The 22464-nt window shown below is 37.0% G+C and overlaps 1 protein-coding gene across 1 annotated transcript in view; it reads left to right on the top strand.

The window, feature by feature from the left end:
* Nucleotides 1-22464, top strand: part of LOC104150097 (ras and EF-hand domain-containing protein) — a 42119-nt gene that overhangs the window by 4070 nt on the left and 15585 nt on the right. The window contains exons 2-9 of the mRNA XM_068925902.1: nt 9253-9399; nt 12226-12316; nt 15237-15332; nt 16331-16408; nt 16795-16910; nt 17745-17813; nt 19183-19267; nt 20807-20898. Of these exons, the coding sequence (XP_068782003.1) occupies nt 9253-9399; nt 12226-12316; nt 15237-15332; nt 16331-16408; nt 16795-16910; nt 17745-17813; nt 19183-19267; nt 20807-20898 (774 nt within the window). The remainder of the gene's footprint in view (nt 1-9252; nt 9400-12225; nt 12317-15236; nt 15333-16330; nt 16409-16794; nt 16911-17744; nt 17814-19182; nt 19268-20806; nt 20899-22464) is intronic.

The raw sequence follows: 22464 nt of genomic DNA, 5'->3' as shown, positions 1-22464 counted from the left end.
TATTTAGATTTCAGTGGTAAGATGAAAAGCTTCCCTCTACTCCCTTCACAGGCATATGCTCCTCTAAACATGTGTGAAAATCTCCTAGTGGAGACTTTTTCATTCCTCAACTTGAACAAAGAATGATTCAACATCCACTGACACTTCAAGAGAAAACCTGTACCTGTGAATCCTATGATAGTTATTTGTGTCTGTAAATAATTGCAAAAAACTCCCCAGAAAACAGATTTTCAAATTTCAACCTTGGAGACCTTAAATCAGAAATAGCAAGGATATGGAACTATGTGTATTGTGTGTGTTCTGGTATATTTTCAGATCATTCTGGGAATAAACTGAATCCCCTCAAGCCATACCAGGCAATTTTTGTGTTATATTTGGCAGATTGGACAATTTGATTGAAAAATTAACTAAATTAATTTGAGCATGAATGAGTGGATGAATCTGGAGAAGTTTGTATCTCTATTTTGAATTAATTACTCTTGTTTCTGGCAGTTCTCATACTTCATTACTTTGCTTTTTGATCTTGGGGTCTGTTTTACTGATGTGCCTTGAACTACTTTGGGCCAAGTTGACTGTTGATCAGACTCCAGCCTCAACCATTCTGTGATTCTATAATATTGACATCGGAGAGTTTTCCTTAGAAGTCAGTGTGTTCCCCAGAGAGGAGATCAAGGCAAATTCTGAAGAAGGACAACTGCTTGAACCCCCTTTGTCACAGTGTCAAAGAGAGGATCTCTGCCATAAGCATTGTCTTGTCTTTTAGTATGTCTCATGACAGGGGTTTGATAAACATGCTCTGCTGGAAGCTTTATGAATGCCTTTCTGTGAACTAGAAAACTTTCTGAGCTACCTTAGTTTTTATTACTCTTCTGTTTTTCCCCTTAGTCAGAACAACATCTATGACAAGGAAGCTTTATAGCATTTATTTTCCTGAAATTTTCTTGTTTTGCCATCATTTGCTATAGCCGTATCCTTCTGAACGCTCCTTTTCTACAGACTTTTTCTTTCCTGTCCTTCAGTGTCTTCCACTCCTGCTCCACTACTTGCTTGAAATTATGTCTCTATCTTTAGAAAGTAAGCTGTATTTATTCCTTGGAAATATTAAAAACTCCTTCCCTGGGAATCAGCTGCCACTTCCTTGTCCAGACCCTCTCATTTAAGGGTTAAACATTTGATTCTTTTATTTCAATGCAGGCCTGTTTGTGAAGGGGCAGATACAGAAAAAGAAAATGCAATATTAAAAAATACTGTGCTTCAGGTTGAGAAGTACCTTGAATTTTATACTGTGTTAATATTTCATATAATCTGTTTTTCTTCAAGACATTTAATTTAGAAGAAATTTTTGCTGTGGCAAAAGTAGATCCGTTCTAATCTTGAAACAGCTCTGGTGGATCTTTTCTGGTGAATAATATGATGGCATATCCAGATTGTCTGCTTTTCTGAACAAGATATTTCTCTTTCTCTTGGTGGCACACATAGGTTATTGGCTTCCAGTGTAAAGATGACTATCAGATGTGTAATGCCTGACCTTTTCCTTGCTGCCTTTTTCTGGCTCGGACCACCCTATATCTCATCCCTTCATGCCCATACCAGAGTAGAGTTGCTACAAGTGGTGGAGAGTGGGGTTTTTTTTTTTTGTTTTTTGGGTTTTTTTTACAAGCTCATCTACATTGGGAAGAGGCCAAGGGAATAGGGTTCTAAAACTTAGAAACAGGAGCACATTATTATTGTTGACATACCAGATAGTTAACTAACTATAGCGTAGTGGTGATTGGCTTTGCTTTTGCCTGCACTTACAAAAATAAAGCTTTTTATTTTTCCAGTTCCTGGGAGATTTCTGGGTCAAGAATATGAAGATAAATGTTTGGGGACCTTAAGTCTACCTGTAAGAATATGGATAAGAAAGAAGATAAAAGTGAGGACAGAGAATTGGCAAGGCATGGTGTTGAGAAAGATGGGGATATACAGAAAGACCTCTTGGAGTTTAAGTAAAAATAATCTTGCTGGAGAACATCTTGGTACAGTTTTCTTGCCCCTTGTTACAACCCCAGCCCAGCTAGGATCTACAGCCCAAGGAGTATACTATGTACTGTATTTGCCCTGCTTCCTGTCCCCCTTCTTATACAGATAGCCACTTTCCAGCCTTGCCTCAAGGCAGTGAGAACAAGGTCTACTAGGTTGTTACTGTTCCTTGTTGTTCTATACCCCACAGCAAAGAAACCTGCAGCAGTTTAACATCCCACTCATTTGTAAGCAGAAGATCTTGGTGTGCTTAGCAGTTAGCCATGTGTGCCATGTCTTTACTCTTCTGCATTATCCTTGTTGATCTCTCTCTCTCTCTCTCTCTCTCTCTCTCTCTCTCTCTCTCTCTCTCATTTTTTTTAATTGGGCACTGTTAGGTTCAGTATATTTACTTTATGATGTTCTCTGGATGTTCATATTGATAAAGATTAAGAACAGTTTCCTAAAATTGAGTGCCACATACATTATATTTTCACAGAACATATAAGAAAAATACTCTTCCATTTCAGGAAGTACTTATACCAAGAATAATGAATTTGCATTTTAACCTTCTTGATTCTGGCTTCTGCATAGGCAGTGGCTCTGCCAGTTCTCTGTCATTTGCAGAGGCATCTTCCCTGTCTGTTCACAACATCCCAAGCTCTTTGCCATTCTGCCTCATATTCTCTGGAAGAGCAGAAGCTTTTGTTCTCACTGAGGACACAGATTTGTTTTTCTAGCAGAATGGGTCTTTCTGCTCTATATGAATTTGGTGAGGTTTCTCTGGTGATTGTCTAGTCCTTGAATTGTCAGAGATGCAACTCTTGATGAGCTCTGAAGCCTATTATGAAGATTCCCCAAAAAGGCATAGGAGCCCTATCAGTGGCTCCAATGAATTTGGGGAATGAAGCTTCCTATATTCAGTGGAGCCATGTGCATCACTGAGCTTTGTGGATGGATAGCAGTGCTGTTGTCTGAAAGCAGATGCATAGGAGAACACAGGTAATTGCAGCTTGGGTAAGTTATCTGCCAATACCATCCTGGATAGCTTTTGAGTGGTAGTGGAAAGTGTGAGCAACAGCTGGATGGTGAGGTTCACAGGTTTCTCCAATCTAAGTGAGCTTTCATCTTGTTTTGCTGCTTTGCCCTCTCTAGAGTGGTCTGCATAGGTGGGCCCTGAAATTCTGCTGATGACTTTGTAGGTTTGTACCTATCTTAAGCAAACCCAAGTAAATATAAACAAAAAAGGCAATGGCAGAATCACTGAATCTTTATCATGTAAGGAAAAGTAGTATTATCACATCACTGACAAATGTTTGATTTTTCTCCTTTTTTTTCCACTAGCTTATTGCACTATGTCTCACTCTCAGTGGAAAACTATACTGCAAATACAGCCCTTTGGGTCAGACTAAAGGTCCATGTAACATACCATCCTCTCTCTGGCAATTGCATAGGGAATATGTTCAAGTAACTGAGCGAATACGGAGTGATTCTTCTCTGATAAATTCCCTCAACTCCCCCTGAGCTGCATTCAGAGTGTAGTATGTACTAGGACTCAGCTGGACTATTAGCTGACCTGTCACTGTTCATTCAGTAAACCAAAATAATACTATAAATTGGTGTGAATTGGCATAGCTCTGTTGGTTTACATGAAACTATGCCACTTAACGTTGTCTGAGTATCTAATATCTATTTAATCCCTGTTTCTTTTTTCCCTGCTCTTCCTATGTTCTGCCTTGGTATTTTAAATCTATCAGATCACAGATTGCATTATCATCAGGGCAGTTTTATTTCCTTTCTGAAATCCTCTGGGCAGCTTTTTGAAACCAAATGAATATAATAACTTTGCTTATGTTAGCTCTTATGTGTAGCTGTGCTAATATTCACTAATTACAATTACTAAATACTATTTTTACAGAAAGTACCAGCACATTTTTTTAAATTATAGTAAGCTCAGCATAACATTGCAATGCAGAATTCTATTGTTGTCTAGTATGTAAAAGGTGTTTTTTCATTAGGACAACACAAAAAAAAAAAGAGCAAACCCTTATCAGTTTGATCCTTTGAAGCACCTCATAGAGTGAATTTATAGGTGTTTAAAGTCAGGATATAGCGTTTTGGTTCAGGAAAGTCTCTTTCCTATACTTTGGCTGAATAAACCTTTGAGATGAGGTAAAGTAAAGTCAGAGCAGTACTTGGCCAGAATGCTAAATTTTTTTTGGTCTCTAGTACTCTGTGCCCATACTTTCTGGGAACAGCAGCAAAAAAAGCATGCGTGGTAGATAATTATAGAGCCAGAAGGTCCACAGTGAGAGAGTTTCTTTCACATCATATCAAAAAAACTTTTTGTGCATTAGTATCTTGGAATATCTACAGCTGTGGAAGCATGGAACTTAATGGAGCACAGCTAAATCTATTTAAAAGGGATTTCTGGATTTCAAGGAGGACTACTTTAAAGTGCAAACCTGAGCACGTCTTATGAATTTAGCTGAAACGGAAGAGCATTTTAGTTGCCTCTTTTGTCCAGCAAAAAACATGGACTGTTCGGTGTTCAGGAGTCAGCTCAGTGAAATCTATTTGCAAAATCTTTTTTGGTAAGTAATTTTGAATAACTAATGAATTTGCAAAAATAAATATATATCCAAGGAGAACTGGAAACAAACAAATTAGGTAATATTCATTCCAACTAATATGTGCTGCTGCAGTGGTGTCACTAATGTTTACTGAAGTATGTGGAGAAAAGAGAAGTGACTTAAAATATGGAAGGAGATGATTCAGGACGATCCCTCTCATAATAGTCAAATACTTATTTAATCTTGATGTACAGTGGCTATAGCTGCACCCTTCTAAAATCCTGTGAATCTATAAAACATTATCACAGTGTGCTTGCTGCTAATTCATCACAGATATTTGGAGTGATTAAATCAGTGGCAGTCTTCCCAATTCATAAAAGTGTATTACTGTTTAGTGAAGGCATAAGTGAATAAATAGAATCTCATCAATTTTGTTGCATGACTTTAAATTCTTCTCTGTTTTTCTATTGGTACAGTAGTTGTTGTGCCATATTTTTAATTAATATTTCTTGCAAAGTTGCCATAGGAGCACTCAGGTAAGTGTCACCAAGAATTTCAGCTGCCAATTTTAATTTAAAAAAGCCTTCCAGGTCCCTTCCAGGATCTTGCGTAGTTGTGGTTTTATGGGTATTGTTTTGCTTCTTAAGCCTAACTAGTGCTTCATAAAACTAGGTCACTGGGATATTTTGAATCTAGCTATATGATAGCTGTCACTGGGCTAAGGAGGTAAAATGAATATAAAGAGGTTTTTGTATCACAGAGTCAGAATAAACTCTCACAATAACTACTTTGTGTTCTGACAACTGCATCATAAAGCAGACTTAGCTGTACAGGATAGGCACAGCAGTGTGGAAAGACAGCTTTCTATCTTCTTGTATGTATTTTTTTCATAAACTTTAATGAAAAGAAGCTGCAAGAGGGAGTGGCTGTGGCATTCTTGTGAAGAGAACAAAAAGCAAAAGTTGCAGAAATATATTACAATATTCCACCACAAATGTCTGCTCCTGACACAAAATACAGTAGGGAAAGGCCAGACTGATTGTCTATTCCATCAACAAGAAGGCACTGTATACCTTCATACTTGATTACAGCAAACAATCTCCTGGGTAGGAGACCTTGAGAAATGATATCACGCATGTGCTATTTTTGAACACAGAATATGCAGTCTGAGGTACACTGTATTGTTATGGATGTAGCTTCATTTGGTTTGAAGGCAGCAGCTAACTAATCCTACACAAGATGGGATGAGGAAGATTAGAGTACCAACATAACCCAGCATACTCTTGTGAGTATACTCATGTGGAAAAAAGTGATGTGGGTCCTTAAATATCCAACTGTAATTCAGGAACCTGTGATGTGTAAGACAGCTAGGAAAAACATTGGCTCAAGTAATGGATGCTTTATGCTAGCATCAAGTAACAACTAATTTTGCCACAGTTTGTTTTCTAGGAAAAAAGGTTATTAGCAGGTATCTTCTTGGCAACAGTAAAATCTGAATGAAAAAAGAAAATTTCAGAACACAGATTTCACATTTCTATTTCATATTCCTAAAGATCATATGTGTTGACCTAGATAGTGCTGAATTTATCTGCTTTGGCAGATTGATAAGCTCTATCAAGCTTGCTGTGGCTAGTGCCATTTCTGTCTTATTTGCCACTTTTTCAAAGGAGTATATGTGTATTCAGACTGTTTGAGGAAGTGACATTCTTCAGCTTTCAATAGATAATATTGAATATGCACACTGTCTGTTTCTATCTAAAATCTGAAACTATTCTGGATTAGCTTATTGGCTGTTTTGGCCAGGAGTTTACAGCCCCGAAGGACAACTACTGAAGTTCTAAGTAGTTCTGTTTGTACTTCTAGGAATTTATGAAATGCAGCAAGATATTCAGTTTATGTTACCAGCTCCCAGTCCCAACTATCAAAAACAAATAGAATTCCAAATAGAAAGAGACTACATTTTGTAATATTGGAAGTACAGTCAGGCTCCAGCTTCAAGCCTAGTCAGCATCACTGGAGGTATGGTAGGAATTCTGTAAATGGTAACACCATGAGATACTAAGCTTATTGTTTCCAACTACAAGCAACTAGGCAAACCAAAGTATTTAAATATTACAAATCTCTTGTACGTTTGCAATTTAATTGACATCTGATGTACCCAAATCTCAGATTGATTTTGTGATACACACTGACATCGGGACCATTCCACTCTCCCTTGTGCAGTAATCCTTTAGTGCAAAATCTTGCATTTGTCTTAATGTTGTAATAGAACAAAGTGAAAGGGGGACAGATTTTAAATCTAAAAGTTCACTTTTATTTTTGGGCTTTTCCTAGTTTGGGTATTGCTGATGGTGCTGATAGTGTCAGTGCTGCTTTAACTCTGTTGTTGCTGAGGAAAATGTACTTATCTGTTTTTAAATGTGAATTATTAATTGAATAAGCCTACATTTAGGGAGTTCTTTAATGATGCATTATTTATACGTAGTTTGTACCATCTGATGGTCAAATAAACCTGCATATTATTGTGACTATTTGTGAACCTTGATATTACTCTGTTTAAAATATGTCAGGAAAATGAAACTCTGTACATTGGAAGATATTTAAAGAGTTTGACTTAACTTTAGCTTATCTTAACAAACATTAAGTTTGACTTAACTTCTGGAAATACTTAATACAGCTAAAACATTAGCCTTTATAAAGAAAACCTTTTGCAAGAGGATACTGTAGGTACACAGAAATGCCACTGGCATCAGTAAATTTCTGTTTCTTTGTGTTGTTATGTTTCTGTATATTTAATGAATGCCAGCATTTCAGCTGGAAACATATTTTATGGTCTCGTGGAAACATTTCAGTTGTTTAAAATGGGAATCTGAGCTATAGTAACAATTGTGGTACTGCTGTAATAAAATAAGTTATACTTGAGTGGGAAATAATATTCAAGGAGCATAGCATTGGTATGTTGATAATCTAAACTGTGGAAATGCTTCAGGTAGAAAAAAAAATAAAAGGATATACACTGATAGTTTATATCATTAGTATAGGGAATGTATTAAGTAATGCTGCCTTCATAGAAGATTGGAGAATGTCAGCTGTTTAATGAGGAGGGTCTCAGAAACTTTTTATTAAACCACAGTTTAAGCTTTCCCATAACAATAAAAGGAGGACATGTATTCATGATCTGTTAGATAGGGTGCTGGACTAGAACTTGCAAAATATAAGTTGTGTTTGCTTTTCTGCCACTGGTATGCTGCATTACCTCATCATGGGCCTGCTTCTACCTTTCTAGGCCTACTCTTTCCTTATGTGTTTGTTTGGTTGGTTTTTTTTTGTCTGTTTGATTTGTAAGTTCTTGAACACTTGCTCTGTGTTCTGGTATATAGTCTATAGGGTAGTCAGCTTCAATATCCATTGGGACTGCTAAGTTCTGTTGTCATAGAAATTTTTCTGATAAAATGGCTTATAACAATCCAGATGACCAAAACTAGCCAGCATGAACACAAACTGTTACGTGACATTATTAATGGTATCACCAGAAATTAGAGTTCTTTATGTAGTATTCCATGTAATAATGTCTTTATGCTTATGCTATTCTCTGTTTCTGTGTATTGCCAAAACTGTTGGCCTTGACAATCAAAATTCTATAGAATATATAGAAAGGAGTCCAGATCAAACGGGAATCAGAATATTGTATTCCTGCATTGGGGCAGCTTTAAAGAAGCAGTATGTCTTTCAGGAAGGATTTTAATAACTAAAGGATCTACAGAGACTTTTTTGTTTTGTTTCTTCATGAGATACATCTGTTATCTTTTGGGTGAAAATTGGATACAGAAATAAGCTCTTATAAAAATGATTTTTTGTATTTTTTTTTATTTTTTTGGTTTAAAACAGGACTGGCATTGTTAAGAATGCAGTCATCAGAAGCAGAATAATTTTCTTTAAACCGGAAAGCTGTATTATCTTTTTCCCTACAGCTCATCCTGCACCTACTGAAACAAGAGATGTAAATACTAAAAGTCCTACAGTTGAGAGAGTGTCAAGCTTTGTGTGGGTAGCAATCTTTGCCTCAGCTGATTCTCAGATGAGTTTGCCAAGCCACACCTTGTCCCATTTTGCTGTAAGAATATTGTTCCTTATATTCAGTTTTCAAGATAGCTGCAGTCTAGCTAGCAGACCACAGTGTAATGCTGCCACCTCTTCCTCCTTTTTTTTTCCCCCCTCCTGTGAAGGAAATAGACTCAACCTCCCCCCACTCCCAATGTCCATTATGACGTAGGTGGTTGGCATTCATACTCATTTTTACTTTATATGCAGCCTCTTACTATATGTAATCTTCACAGATCATGATTAACATTACAGCCACCAACAATCTTGATTTACATTATGGGTTACTCCAGTGGCACACTCTTTAATACATCACCAACATAAATAAGAAAAATGGACTTAAAGCTTAAGGTTTTTTTTTTTTTTTGCAATGGTAACTATACTATAGTAAAGAAAAAGGGAAGATAAAAATAATTTAGAAAATTGCAAATATCGTGCTGAATGCCCAAAGTCTATATTAACTTGTTAAATTTAAAAGTCTGCCATAAAGAGGAATGTCTTCATTTGGAATAAATTTTTCAAGCCTTGTATACAGCACTGTTCCAAGGAACTGTATTATGGTATCTGTCTTTTTCAGACAAGAGCAAGTCAGTGTTCTGTATCAGAACATACACATAGTGGAACCAAGATTAATCCAGCCTTATGAACATGTCATTAAGAACTTCATCCGAGAGATCAAACTTCAAAGCACGGAGATGGAAACCTTAGCCATTGCTGTAAAAAGGTATAGTAAGTCATGTTACTAATTCAGTTACGCAGTTACTTTTTCCTCCATCACACTTGGTTAGATAAATTACTGTGAGTTAATGCCAAAATGTGCCAAACAATATTTTTATAAACCAAGCTCAAAGAGTATAGTTTATAAGCACACACATGTGCATAAGCACACATAGCAGCTTGCAAATGACTCCCAACTTATATTTTTGGATAAGCCCTGGACCAAATTTTTAAGGTTACATTTTTATGTTTACTACAGAAAATATTTTGATTTCTCTTCCTTGGCTGTAACATTGAGTTTTAGCATGCGTTTCTGTTACACTTTCATTTAACAAAACATGTTTTCACTTCCCCAGCTTTAGGGGATGTATTTACCTGTTGTAATTACTTGGTACTTGTCATCTTGCATCATCACTCCTAAAACCAAACAGATTAGCTCAGAAGGACAGAGATCATCTTTGTGTGGTGATGAAAGATACTATAGTTATCCTTTTGAAAGCTCTTCATAGGAAACCAGAGGGGGCTTTATATCTCTGTAACTTAATTTTTGAAATGCAGATGTGATGTATTTCATACTAATAATCTGTTGTCTACTCTTACTTAAAATCTAATTCGCCTGTATTTTGGCCTCTTCAGGGACCTCCCTAGGGGAATCCCATGGGGTAGGGCCCTAGAAGGAAGGGGGGTCCAGGAGAGCTGGTTAATATTCAAGCATCACTTCCTCCAGGCTCAAGAGCAGTGCATCCCTCTGAGTAAGAAGTCCAGCAAAGTAGGCAGGAGACCTGCATGGATGAGCAAGGAGCTCCTGGCAAAACTCCAGCAGAAGGAGGAAGTGTACAGAATGTGGAAAAGGGGACAGGCCCCTTGGGAGGAACATAGGGACGTTGTCAGAGTCTGCAGGGATGTGACAAGAAAGGCTAAGGCCCATTCAGAATTAAACCTGGCAAGGGATGTCAAGGACAACAAGAAGGGCTTCTTCAAATACATCAATAGCAAAAGGAAGAGTAGGGAAAATGTGGGCCCACTGCTGAATGGGGTGGGTGCCCTGGTGATGAAGGATACAGAGAAGGCAGAGTTGCTGAATGCCTTCTTTGCTTCAGTCTTTACTGCTGAGGCCAGCCCTCAGGAACCCCAGACCCTGGGGACAAGAGAGGAAGGCTGGAGAAAGGAAGACTCTCCCTTGGTCGAGGAGGATCGGGTTAGAGATCTTTTGGGCAAACTTGACATCCACAAATCCATGGGCCCCGATGGGATGCACCCACGAGTGCTGAGGCAGCTGGTGGATGTTACTGCTAGGCCACTCTCCATCATCTTGGAAAGGTCCTGGAGGTCAGGAGAGGTACCTGAGGACTGGGAGAAAGCCAAGGTCACTCCAGCCTTCAGAAAGGGCAAGAAGGAGGAGCCAGGGAACTACAGGCCTGTCAGCCTCACCTCCCTCCCTGGGAAGGTGATGGAACAGCTCCTCCTGGAGGTCCTCACTAAGCATGTGGAGGACAAGAAGGGGATCAGGAGTAGTCAGCATGGATTCACCAAGGGAAATCATGCTTGACCAACCTGATAGCCTTCTATGATGGAATGACTGGCTGGGGAGATGAGGGCAGAGCAGTGGATGTTGTCTCCCTGGACTTCAGTAAGGCTTTTGACACTGTCTCCCATCACACCCTCCTAGGCAAGCTCAGGAAGCATGGGTGTCCCCCAGGGGTCAGTCCTGGGTCCAGTCTTGTTCAATGTATTCATCAGTGACCTGGATGAAGGGACAGAGTGCCCCCTCAGCAAGTTTGCTGATGATACTAAACTGGGGGGAGTGGCTGACACACCAGAAGACTGTGCTGCCATTCAGAGGGACCTGGACAGGCTGGAGAGCTGGGTGGAGAGGAACCTCATGGAGTTCAACCAAGGCAAGTGCAGGGTCCTGCACCTGGGGAGGAGTAACCCCAGGCAGCAGTACAGGCTGGGGGTTGACCTGCTGGAAAGCAGCTCTGCAGAGAAGGACCTGGGAGTGCTGGTGGACAACAAGTTGACCATGAGCCAGCAGTGTGCCCTTGGGGCCAAGAAGGCCAAGGGTATCCTGGGGTGCATTAGGCAGAGTGTTGCCAGCAGGTCGAGGGAGGTGATCCTCCCCCTCTACTCAGCCCTGGTGAGGCCCCACCTGGAGTCCTGTGTCCAGTGCTGGGCTCCCCAGTACAAGAGAGACATGGCACTCCTGGAGAGAGTCCAGCGGAGGGCTACCAAGATGATGAGGGGACTGTAGCATCTCTCCTATGAAGAAAGGCTGAGGGAGCTGGGCCTGTTCAGCCTGGAGAAGAGAAGACTGAGGGGGGATCTGATCAGTGTGTACAAGTGTCTGAAGGGAGGGTGTCAAGAGGATGAGGCCAGGCTCTTCTCAGTGGTGCCCAGGGACAGGACAAGAGGCAACAGGCACAAACTGAAGCACAGGCAGTTCCATGTGAACATGAGGAGAAACTTCTTCACTGTGAGGGTGACTGAGCACTGGACCAGGTTGCCCAGAGAGGTAGTGGAGTCTCCTTCCCTGGAGATATTCAAAACCCTCCTGGACGTGATCCTGGGAAATATGCTCTAGAGGACCCTGCTTGTGCAGGGAGGTTGGACTAGATGATCTCTAGAGGTCCCTTCCAACCTTGGTGATTCTGTATTTTCAAATTAACTTGTGTTTTTTGGCTCCCAAACACACCCCTTTCAAGGTCTGGGCAGTGTTCAGCTGTTTCCATCTCTGTCTGTCTAATATGAGCTTATATAGGCAGATATGTTTTACACAAATTTTCTGAGAAGCCAGGGGGCAATTCATAAGACTATATTTACTTCTAAATTTTAGAGCTCAGGATATGGCAGCAGTTCAGCTCGGTGAACTGGAAGAGGAGATGGAACAACGGTTACAGGCTGCAGAGCATAAAGTTAAAAAGGAAGTGAGTATTTTGTATTGACAGAATTTCACAGTTACCGAACTCTCAGTGGTCTTAAGAAGAACTGATGGCCAAGTGATTCTTTGATCCTGATGGACTGATTCAAAGCCACTGAAGGCAAGGCCTGGAAGAAAACTATCCATGAGATAGGTAATATAGTCACTTAATGGTCTTCCAAAGAGGAACAGATGCTCAGAAGAAATAAACAAAGAAAAATTCTCTTTTCCATTCTTTGAGAAAGTGGTGAGGTAGAGGAATTTGTTTCTGAGACCAATATTGGAAGCAGATTGGAAAAATGACCTTTCACCAGAAAAGAATGGAATCTATTTCTAGTACTAGTAGTAGATGAATTTGTGTAGAAATTAAAGCTCAGATCATTTGATCTTAACTTGTGATTCTGCCTGGAGCAATGATCTCTCTTTTCCCTATTGGTACATTCAGATCTTGCAATTACATTTTAGGGAGTTGTAGACAAGAGGGAGGATATCTTTGATGAAAGTATGTGAAAGTCTGGACATCTTGAAGTTGATAGGAAAATCTCTGTTATTTCAGTGTGCTAAGGTTTTAGCCATTGTTTCAGCCCACTTGTAGACTTGATGGCAAAGTATAAGAGTCTTCTTCCCCTTACTTGTTGAAAGATATAGTCGAACCCCAGGTGGTTATGTAATTCTAAGTAGAAAGCAATACAATAAAACCACCCTGTGTTGTCTACTTCATGTTGAACTGTTACTAAATTCACATATGATAAACCTAAGTTTATAATATGCAAAGAATAAAAGTTAGTGTTCTAACATGGACATAATAAATTCAGCAATTAAAACACATACTGTGGCCATTATTATTGTTCTGGTAGGACACAGTATACTGAACATTTTTGGTATGGGTTCTTTCACCAAAGCATTTGCAGAATAAGAAGCAGCAAAGCACAAACAGCAAACTTGCTGATTTTAAAACAGCTCACGATAACTGATCAATGAGGTAAATGGTATTCTGATAGATTTGCTTCAAACTTTATCTTTTCCATACAGAAGGAAACACTTCTACCATAACATGAGTCAGTTCTTTTCCTAGAAGGAAAATATAATGGCATAAAAGTGTTAAAATATCACTCCAGGAAAATAGTGCATCATAATGTATTTAACTAATGATAATGCAACTCTCAGTGCAAATATACTTCCTGTTTACAGAAATAGTAAGCATTTATGTTCAGGAAACAAATATATTTGTTTTGGAAAATGTCCTTTCTGTACAAAATGGTAAATCACTGAAACAAAATTGAAGAATCTTGTTCACTACTGTAAAAAAATGACTGGGAAATGTGTATTCATATAAGAACATCCACAGTTATGTACTAGCAATATGTAAAAACACATCTGTGTATTATCCATTCATATTCAGTGTTTTCACTTTCTAAGAACACCTCATGATTCAGCAAAATTCCTTGTAGTTTGCAATGCTTATGCTAGTGAAAGATCTGTTCTTTGGCTTGAAGCCCTTTTAAAAAAAAAAAAAAAAAAAAAAAAAAGGCTGGGAGCAGCCTGAAAAAGTCATTAAGTTCTCAAATTGTCATTGACTTGTGTGGGTTGGTATTTCACCTTTTATGCCTAGATATAAATATCAAAGATGGGCTGTAACTTGTTTCTCACAGCACTCTTTACATTTTTACTCCTGAATGTTCCATTTAGCTCATAGCTCCACTTACTCCACCTGCTAAAACGCCCTGAGAGTAAATGTAAGATATTTACTTTGTGGGATTGTACTAAGCCATTAATCTTAATGCCTGTACTCAACACTATTGTTTGTCAAAGTGATCTCACTCATGCGACTGCCACACCTTCCTCTGCATGATAGTATCTGCAGTTTGAGTATATCTATCTCTTTTTTTTTTTTCTTCAAGAGAAGCAAACGGTTTATCAAAAGACTCTTAATCTACAATTAGCAATCTACATAGGTGCCAATAGCAAGAGAATCCAGCCTAAACTGATTACTTTGGCTGATTATCATTTTAACACATGGATGTCAGCATAACACAGGAAAGAACTGAATTCTGAGCAAAGTTCCTGTCTGTCTATCTGTTTCTGCCTGAAAACTCAACCGGTCTCATTGACATCATATATCAGTTCTGAATTCTGGGTTCTTGTGTTAGTGAAGCTGTGTAGTTAAATACCAGGGAGTGACTGGAGTGAGTGAAACATGCGCTTATGTATATCCCTGGGAACATATTCTTTTCGTTGTCAGTTCAAAACTGTTTTTGGGGTAGCTTCCTTTCAAAAACTCTTGATTTTGATTAAAATAAAACTCACAATCACTTACTAGGTTTAATTTTCAGACCAAGTCTACATGAAACTGCCATAATTAAAGATGCTGTCATTAGCATACCTTTTTCAAAGTATGGTCCTGTAATATTCAAACACAAGGGATAACTTTTAAAAGATAAACAGGAATAAATAAATAACTATTATTAGAATGTTGTATTTTGAGCCATAGAAGGCTGGTTTGGGGGAAAAAAAGAATTTAGTTCCTAGAATACATGTAACACTGATTTGTGTGTGTGTGTGTATTATACACACACACACACGCGCGCGCGCACACAAAATTTGAACAATGCTTCTCTTTCAGTTTTATTTAAGACTTTGGGAATGTTAAGCACAGGAGAATATGACATGAATAACAAACACTGAATTGACCCATATCTTTGCTTCCATCTGTTTAATATTTCATTTCTGTGAATATTTTATAAGTGAATGGCAATAACAATCAATATTTGTGGATCCTAAGAAAGGTGGCCATTGACTTAATGGAAAGACAAAATTACACAAATCAGTCTAAGAGGAAAACATTTGGCTTTTCAAATTGATGACTACATTTTTTAAGAAACATTTGAAACCTATCTTGACTCTTAATAAGATAACAAATATTACAGGAGAAACGAAAAGCTGAAGAGGCACTAAACGAACTGAAGCGCCAGTATGATACTGAAGTTGGGGATCTTCAGGTGACAATAAAAAAACTTAAAAAGGTAAGTGGCTTGAAGTCATGGCTAAAATATTGTAAGAAATGCTGACCTGATGAAGTACCTTCCTGAGGATGGATAATCACAACTATAGCGTTTTAGTTTAATGTGTATCAGTAATTGACAACTTAGAAGTTTTAGGTTGTGTTAATATTGCAATTACCTAGTCTGCTATTAGAAATTAGAAATAGTCTAATATATTGCCTCTAAGTATTTGTAATTCATAGAATTAGGTGAAATTGGCAAGGCCAAATATAGTAATTTACTATATTATAATAACATAGTGCCTTTTGGCAAACTAGTCCAGTTCTCTCAAGTATTGCAAATGTTAATGGTAGAGGTAGGTTTAAACTGTAATCTTAAATTGAAATCACTAGTAGAACCAGTTATTACTAGTCTAAACTTAAATCCAACATAAATTTTCCATCTGATACCTAACTCTGTAAGATAAACCAACATCTCAGATATGAATATTGGTTTGGGTTATTTCGTAATCTAGTTTTATTTTTGTGATTAGCTTTTGCTATAAGTGTTAGCAACATTATAGCAACCATGGAGGATTTGTTTTGCTGCTGCTTATTAAATTACACTTAAAACAGCATTGATAGAAGTGTATATTCTCACGAGAAATAACGAGAGCTTGTGTTACAAATACTACTGAGAATTGACATTGAGGTAATGTATAATTTTTTTTTTTTTTTTTTAAGTTGGGGGCACACCTGTTTAGTATCTGGCTTTTGTATCACTAGTAATGCAGAATAAATACAGAGTGCAAGTGCATATTAAACATTTAAAAATATTCACTTAAAAATAAATTATGAAACCAGAAATTTTTTGGAAGGGATGCTGCTTACTCATGCAATTGGGAAAACAATGGTTTTTAAAAACTTTCATAGCTGGAACACGTTTAGGGGTAATTTAATATGACATCCATTACTTTTTATGTTCTTTGAATCAGAGAAGTCAAGAATATACATTAATTGTGCATGTGTTTATTCTTTTAGCTGGAGGAACAATCCAAAAACATAAATCATAGGGAAGATGTGGTTGAACTGAAAAAAAGAATACATGATATGTTGCTGGTAAGAGATGATTATCATTAACATGTTAATTTAGCCTTAGTATTCAATACAGATTGTTTTTTCACATTTTGTCCTGGTGTTTTAGTGATTAAGCTAAGAAATATACTTTCTAAATTGTTGGTAGGTGTATGGGGATGTTTATCTTGAGGGGAAAAAAGTTCTATTTAAATGGATACACATTGCAGGTATAATATTTAGAAATGGCTTGAAATGATATAATCTCATTTTTGTATAACAGAAATTGAAAAATAAAAATTCAGTAATGTTCTTAAATGCTAGATTATTGACTAGCATAATTTTGATGGTTTTTATTTTAGCATTACAATATGTCAACATTTTATGGAAGTGACTGACAGCTGGCATCTAACTCATCTTTTTTTTATAAGGAAAATCAGAAACTTAAGAAAGATCTTTTAGAAGCACAGACAAATATAGCATTTCTACAGAGTGAATTAGATAATTTGAAAAGCGAGTATGCAGATCGGAGTTTGAACACTGAGAGGTAACGTACTTTTACATGCTAATATTTTCAACAGGAGAAGAAATCTGTTGTCATATTATATATCATAACATACATATTATATATCATATAATAATATATTATCATATCTTATAATATATTATTATTTGTATATTATTATATATTATAATCATATTATGTATGCAGTTGGTAACTTTATTTTCTTAATTTGCCATGATTGACATGCGCATTTGACAGTGTGCAAAGTATACCATGACTACTGTTCACTTATCAAGGCTCTGAAAGAGCAAGTACTGGACATGATACGAACTCTCATAATCATGCAAGGAAGCACATTGATTTTACTGGGACTTCAGTTAGGAGTAAAAGTTATAGCATCAGGTACTTTTTTTCCCTCCATGACTTGCACTCGGATGAATATCTCTATGAAAGTCAGGGAAAATAAAGTTTGGAAGCCTCCCACATCAATCTCAACCATATTTTCCTGGAAGCAAATGAGAGCTGCTTCCAGATACTCATATTCATTTAAAGGCACTTATATGACAGTTTCACGATACTATTCTCTTCATTCACAGTTTTTGTTGAGATACACTGGCTGAGATCAATGAAGTTATCAAATTGTTTTCTTTTGCATAAAATTGCTTTTAACATATTTCAGCAATCTGAAATGTAAAAATAGAAAAATATATATTCAGAAATATCTTAAAACATTATATTTTTCTCCACTGTATATTTATCACCTTTCAAAAATGTTGACTGTTTAGTTCTGTCCTCTGCCAAGGAATACTATATAAAAAAAGGGCAGGGAGGTCTCTGTAAAGAATAACTTACTTTTTTTTTTTTTTTTTTAAACAGAGATCTAGAAATGATCCGAGAGTATACTGAAGACAGAGATAATCTGGAAAGACAAATTGAAATACTTCAGTAAGTTCTCAATAATTCAAACTTATATTAACAGATTTTGTCCAAAAATATTCAGGGGTAAACAGTTTTCTAGTTATGTAAAAGACTTGGATGGAGTTTGGGAAAAAAATATCAAGTCAAATATTGAAATGGCCTCAATTCTCATAGAAAGTCCTCTACAAATCTATATCATTTCATCTTGAGCTTATGTTCCCGTATTATTGAGCTGGATGCTCATGTGACAGCAGTTACTGCTATGCCATCTGAGTTTTGTGTTCTTCCCTGGTATTTTTGTTTAATCTCTTCCTTTCTAAAAGTAAAAAGGCATATCAGATCCTGTCTCTTTGAAACTTCAATTTTAGAAGTCTGGATTCATTTGGAGTGGCATTAATTGCCTTCTCGATTTCCTATATTTAGCCTAAAATAACTGCACACAGGGTGACTTTTATACACATAAGTTTTTGGCAGCCTATCCATGATGTCTCTGTTTATGCCTTCTAAAACGCTTTTTCCATTTTTTTCCTCTCTGTTAAGCAGAGACTTAGAGGATCATCCTATGCCATTGGTTTTTAAGCAGAGCTCCCCACTGACTTAAGTGGCCCAAAGGTATCAACCAAAACTGATGGTTTCTTGAATTCAGTATTTGGTAGTATGTGACTACTGAGCCAATAACACTTTGGGGTTTTTTCTTTTTTTCCCTAGCCTCATTGACTTTCATTTCTTTATAATAAGCTGAATGAGATCTGAGTCTATCCATGCTATTCTCAATATTATTACTTGGCTCCTATTTTTATTGACTTCGCTTCTCCAGTAACTCCCTGTCTTATCGTTATCTGGAAAGTACTAAGTGTGCGCACTGCTGTACAAGGTGCGCCCAAACAGATTTTTGTTTTCAAGGAGTATCACAGTGAATAGTTTTATATTTTTAGTTAGTTTTCTTTATCTTAATCCTATACTTTCTTTCAAGCAGCTGAACATCTCTCCTTAGAGTTATCTCAGCAACACTTAAAGTGTAGTCACATTTTTTATCAAAAATGACTGTTCCAGTTTACTGCCCCCTAGCAGTTTGTTACAATCATTCCTACAGTTTTGTCTTTTTCCCTCAACTGACCACAGAGCATGTCATGTCATGTAAGTGTAAAGTGAATCAGGGTTTCCTAGGCGACCACTGGAGTTTAAAATTCACAGTGCTTTTTTTTTTTTTTATCTACAGTCATTTGTTTAAGTATACAACAACACAGTTCTGGCCCAAATTACTTCTTAGTGTTCATCTAAAGAAAAAAAAAGTTTTTTTGATATGTATTTTTTCAGATTTTCTTTGTTATAAGTTATATATTTTATTAAAGTTGTCTTTGCTATACTGTTGCAAGTTAAGCTGTTTCCCTGTTAGAACAGCTAATAGAAAGCTACATGACAGCAATGATGGCTTAAGAAGTGCACTGGAAAACAATTTCAGCAAGTACAACAGGTCATTGGTATGTAATTATATTATGTTTTAATATTATATATAATTGTATATTGTTTTAATTATTAACTTATATATTAATATATACAATTTTTATATATAATATTAATTATATGTAATTCTATTATGTTTTGTAATTATAATATGTTTTATTTGTAGGTTTTAGAAATAATACATTGAATGCAAATTTGCTTGTACTTCAGTGTGTACTCAAACTCAGTTCATTTCAGTGGACTCATTCTGGGCTTACACTTAAGTAGTTGGGTTTTTGTAAAATAACAGAGCTTACGTTAGAGCACAGCTACTTTCTGAGGTGCTTTAGAAAATAGTGAATTTTTTTATATGCTGTGGCCAAATGTATCTGATGAGGTGAATAAATCAGCAGTTTCCTTTGTACTGAAGTGAATGTGTTTATATTGTTTATATTGAAGTGCTCTACAACTGAAAATGCACTTTCTCAGGAAACTGCTTTCCTCTTAGCAAAGTTTCAATCTAATCTGAACTTTTATCAAGGCAAGTAACTGGACAAAGGGATAGCAGGGACCACTGGTAGTACAGACCTCAGTCAGACCATTTTGGGCTATCTCAGATGTACTGGGATCTATTGTAACAGTTATAACCTACCATCCTCCAAACCAAAGCATGGAAGGATTGAAGGCAATGAAGCTTGCTATTTCATCATATTGGGAAAACTTTTAAACTCCAAAACCAATGGTCAGGCAAAGCTTATGTCACCACAAAACTAGCCAATTGTTTCAGAAGGATAGAGCTGGAACAATGGGCCCACAGAGACAATATTGGCCAGAAAGGAGGAAAATAGGGGTCATTTCCTGTTTCCAGCATACCATATCAGTGAATGTGGGTGCCATTTGCTGATACAGGCTCCCAGAGTTTTACTACAGATGCAACAAGAGATACCATTTCCTTCCTCTATGCCCTGAAACATAAGGAAGGGAGGCAGGTTACAGAGAAGAGAGAAGAAACTGTTCTCAGTGAATGAATTTAAAGGAGGGAGGGCAGAACGTATGAAAGTGTGTCACGTGCTGTCAGTTGAGATCTCTCTTCTCCACAATCCCACTCGAGAACCAGAAAGTATCTCTACTGGAGCCAGCTCAGCCAGTGACATTTCCTTTTCCATCTTAGTCATCAACATGCATGGACTGGCTGTCTTTTAAAGAACATGAGGAAAATCATCATGCCTTTTCTCTAAATATTACTTTTCAGAGTTTATCATCTCAAAGTCTTAGAGGTATAGTCATTGACATCACCCTCTTGGGAAATTCTGTTGTCTTTTGTGATTGAGTGTGGCCAGCAGATCCAGTATTAAAGCAACAAGGGAGCCTAAATGATGTATGTAATGTGCTGCATGTAATGTAATGTGTTGACATCCAGTACTATTTAAAGGAAGAGGTTTATTTAAAAATAAGCAGTTGAATATACATGAAAATACACAGTAGTAATTTTGAGGATTTACACTTTTGTCATGACAAACCTAGATGCTTACACTGTGTTTATCAAACCTTTCATGTATTTGTTATGTATCTCACAGCGGCTAGCAAACACCTCACCAGGAAATACCATTTCTAGAAGCAGTCCCAAATGTAGTGGTGGACAGTCTCCTCTAAACCCACGGTATGACAGGTAAGCCAGTTTTGCTTTTACTAAGTTTAAAAAGGATAGAAAATTGCAAATATCTTAGAAGAGTAAATACTGTCAAGTAACAGAATAATTCAGTCTGATTCAGAAAGAATGTGTGACCTATAGCATTTGATCCAAAGTATAATGAAGTCAATAGGAATCTCTTCAATGACTTCAGAAAGCTCAGGAGAACTCTTTTCAGTGCTAACTAATGAACTTGCACAGAATTCAAACACCTTTGTGTTTTATCTTAGACTATTTTGATTCTCATTTGTTTCTTAGTCTCCCTCCCTGTGTCTAAGGAACCAAAAAATCTACTGAGGACCTCTATTAACTAGTTTCCTCAGTACTTAGAAAATAAAGCATTTTTTATTCATATCTTTAGCCTGTATGTCTGGTTTTCCCATGTAATAATTGTCACAAAGGTATTTGGGCCTAATTCTTCACAAGGAATAAACAGGTCATGTTATTTTGTCAAACTTTTTTTTTTTTAATAGCTGGAACTGCCATTAAAAATGTGTGTTCTTACTCAACTGATATTGTTTTGTCTTATTCTTTTGGTGTTACTTCAAACTCTACAGAGATCTTTAATAGAGTTCTTATGTGTTTTATATTTTGCCAGTGGGATGAAAATCTTTTGTAGGGATTAAGTTGGCTTCCACTTCATACTAATAATATCCAAATTCATTCAATACTGTTACTGATTCTGCTGTCTTCATGTGAGAGATGTGTTTGCTGGCTATAAAATTTTGCTTGCCATAAACTGAGTCCTTCTGCTGAATGCAGATAAAAACCAATTCCCTTATGTTGGACCCTCTGCAAATTTTGAAAGACGTATGCATTACTAAGCTGCACATTGGACTGAGTAATTTTCTGAGGTTAGGGAAGGAATGAGTAAAATGTATTTAGGAGGTTTAGTGATATCCTTCTCTGAGAATATTTATTAATATCTGCCATTTGGTGCAATCATTTGCATTCGAATGAAAGCGTGAAACACAAGCTTCTTTAGAAGAAAGTTTATGTGCTGGGGATAAAATTTACTCTTAACAGGCACGATTTAGTAGCATTGAAGGAGAGAGCAAGATATGAATTTCCCAAAATACTCTGTTCATTTTCAGCATTTTGTCTCCTAACATCAGATCAGTGTTCAGAAATACTGGTCTGCATGTTAACATGTTTTAAGCAATTTACATCCCTAAATATATTTTTTCAGTTGCATAATATATCTTGGTCTAAGTTGCTTTAAGCATATATGAAATTCCCAGTGTTGAATCCATACTTCAGTGATGTTGAAAATTGACTAATAAAGAACTTTATTTCAGGGAATGCCTGACCAGCTTAACTTTATTATAGCATGCACCCTTCTTTCGTATTTCATTGGTTTGCTATAGGCTCGTGGGTGCTTGGATACAAATAGCATGGATACTGTGATATTCCAAAACAAAGATCATGCTCATTCACATGAACATTCATTACACTGGGGGCATGGAAACAAGAGAGTTTTGAATGCTGTTGTAGTAGAAAAATGCTGCCTCTAACATCTTGGTTAGCCCCTTGCAGGGGGGAATT

The sequence above is a fragment of the Struthio camelus genome, chromosome W, assembly GCF_040807025.1.
Source record: "Struthio camelus isolate bStrCam1 chromosome W, bStrCam1.hap1, whole genome shotgun sequence".
In the NCBI taxonomy this organism is placed as follows: domain Eukaryota; kingdom Metazoa; phylum Chordata; class Aves; order Struthioniformes; family Struthionidae; genus Struthio; species Struthio camelus.
Note: the sequence above shows the minus strand (reverse complement) of the source record. Positions and strands in the feature narration are given on the sequence as shown.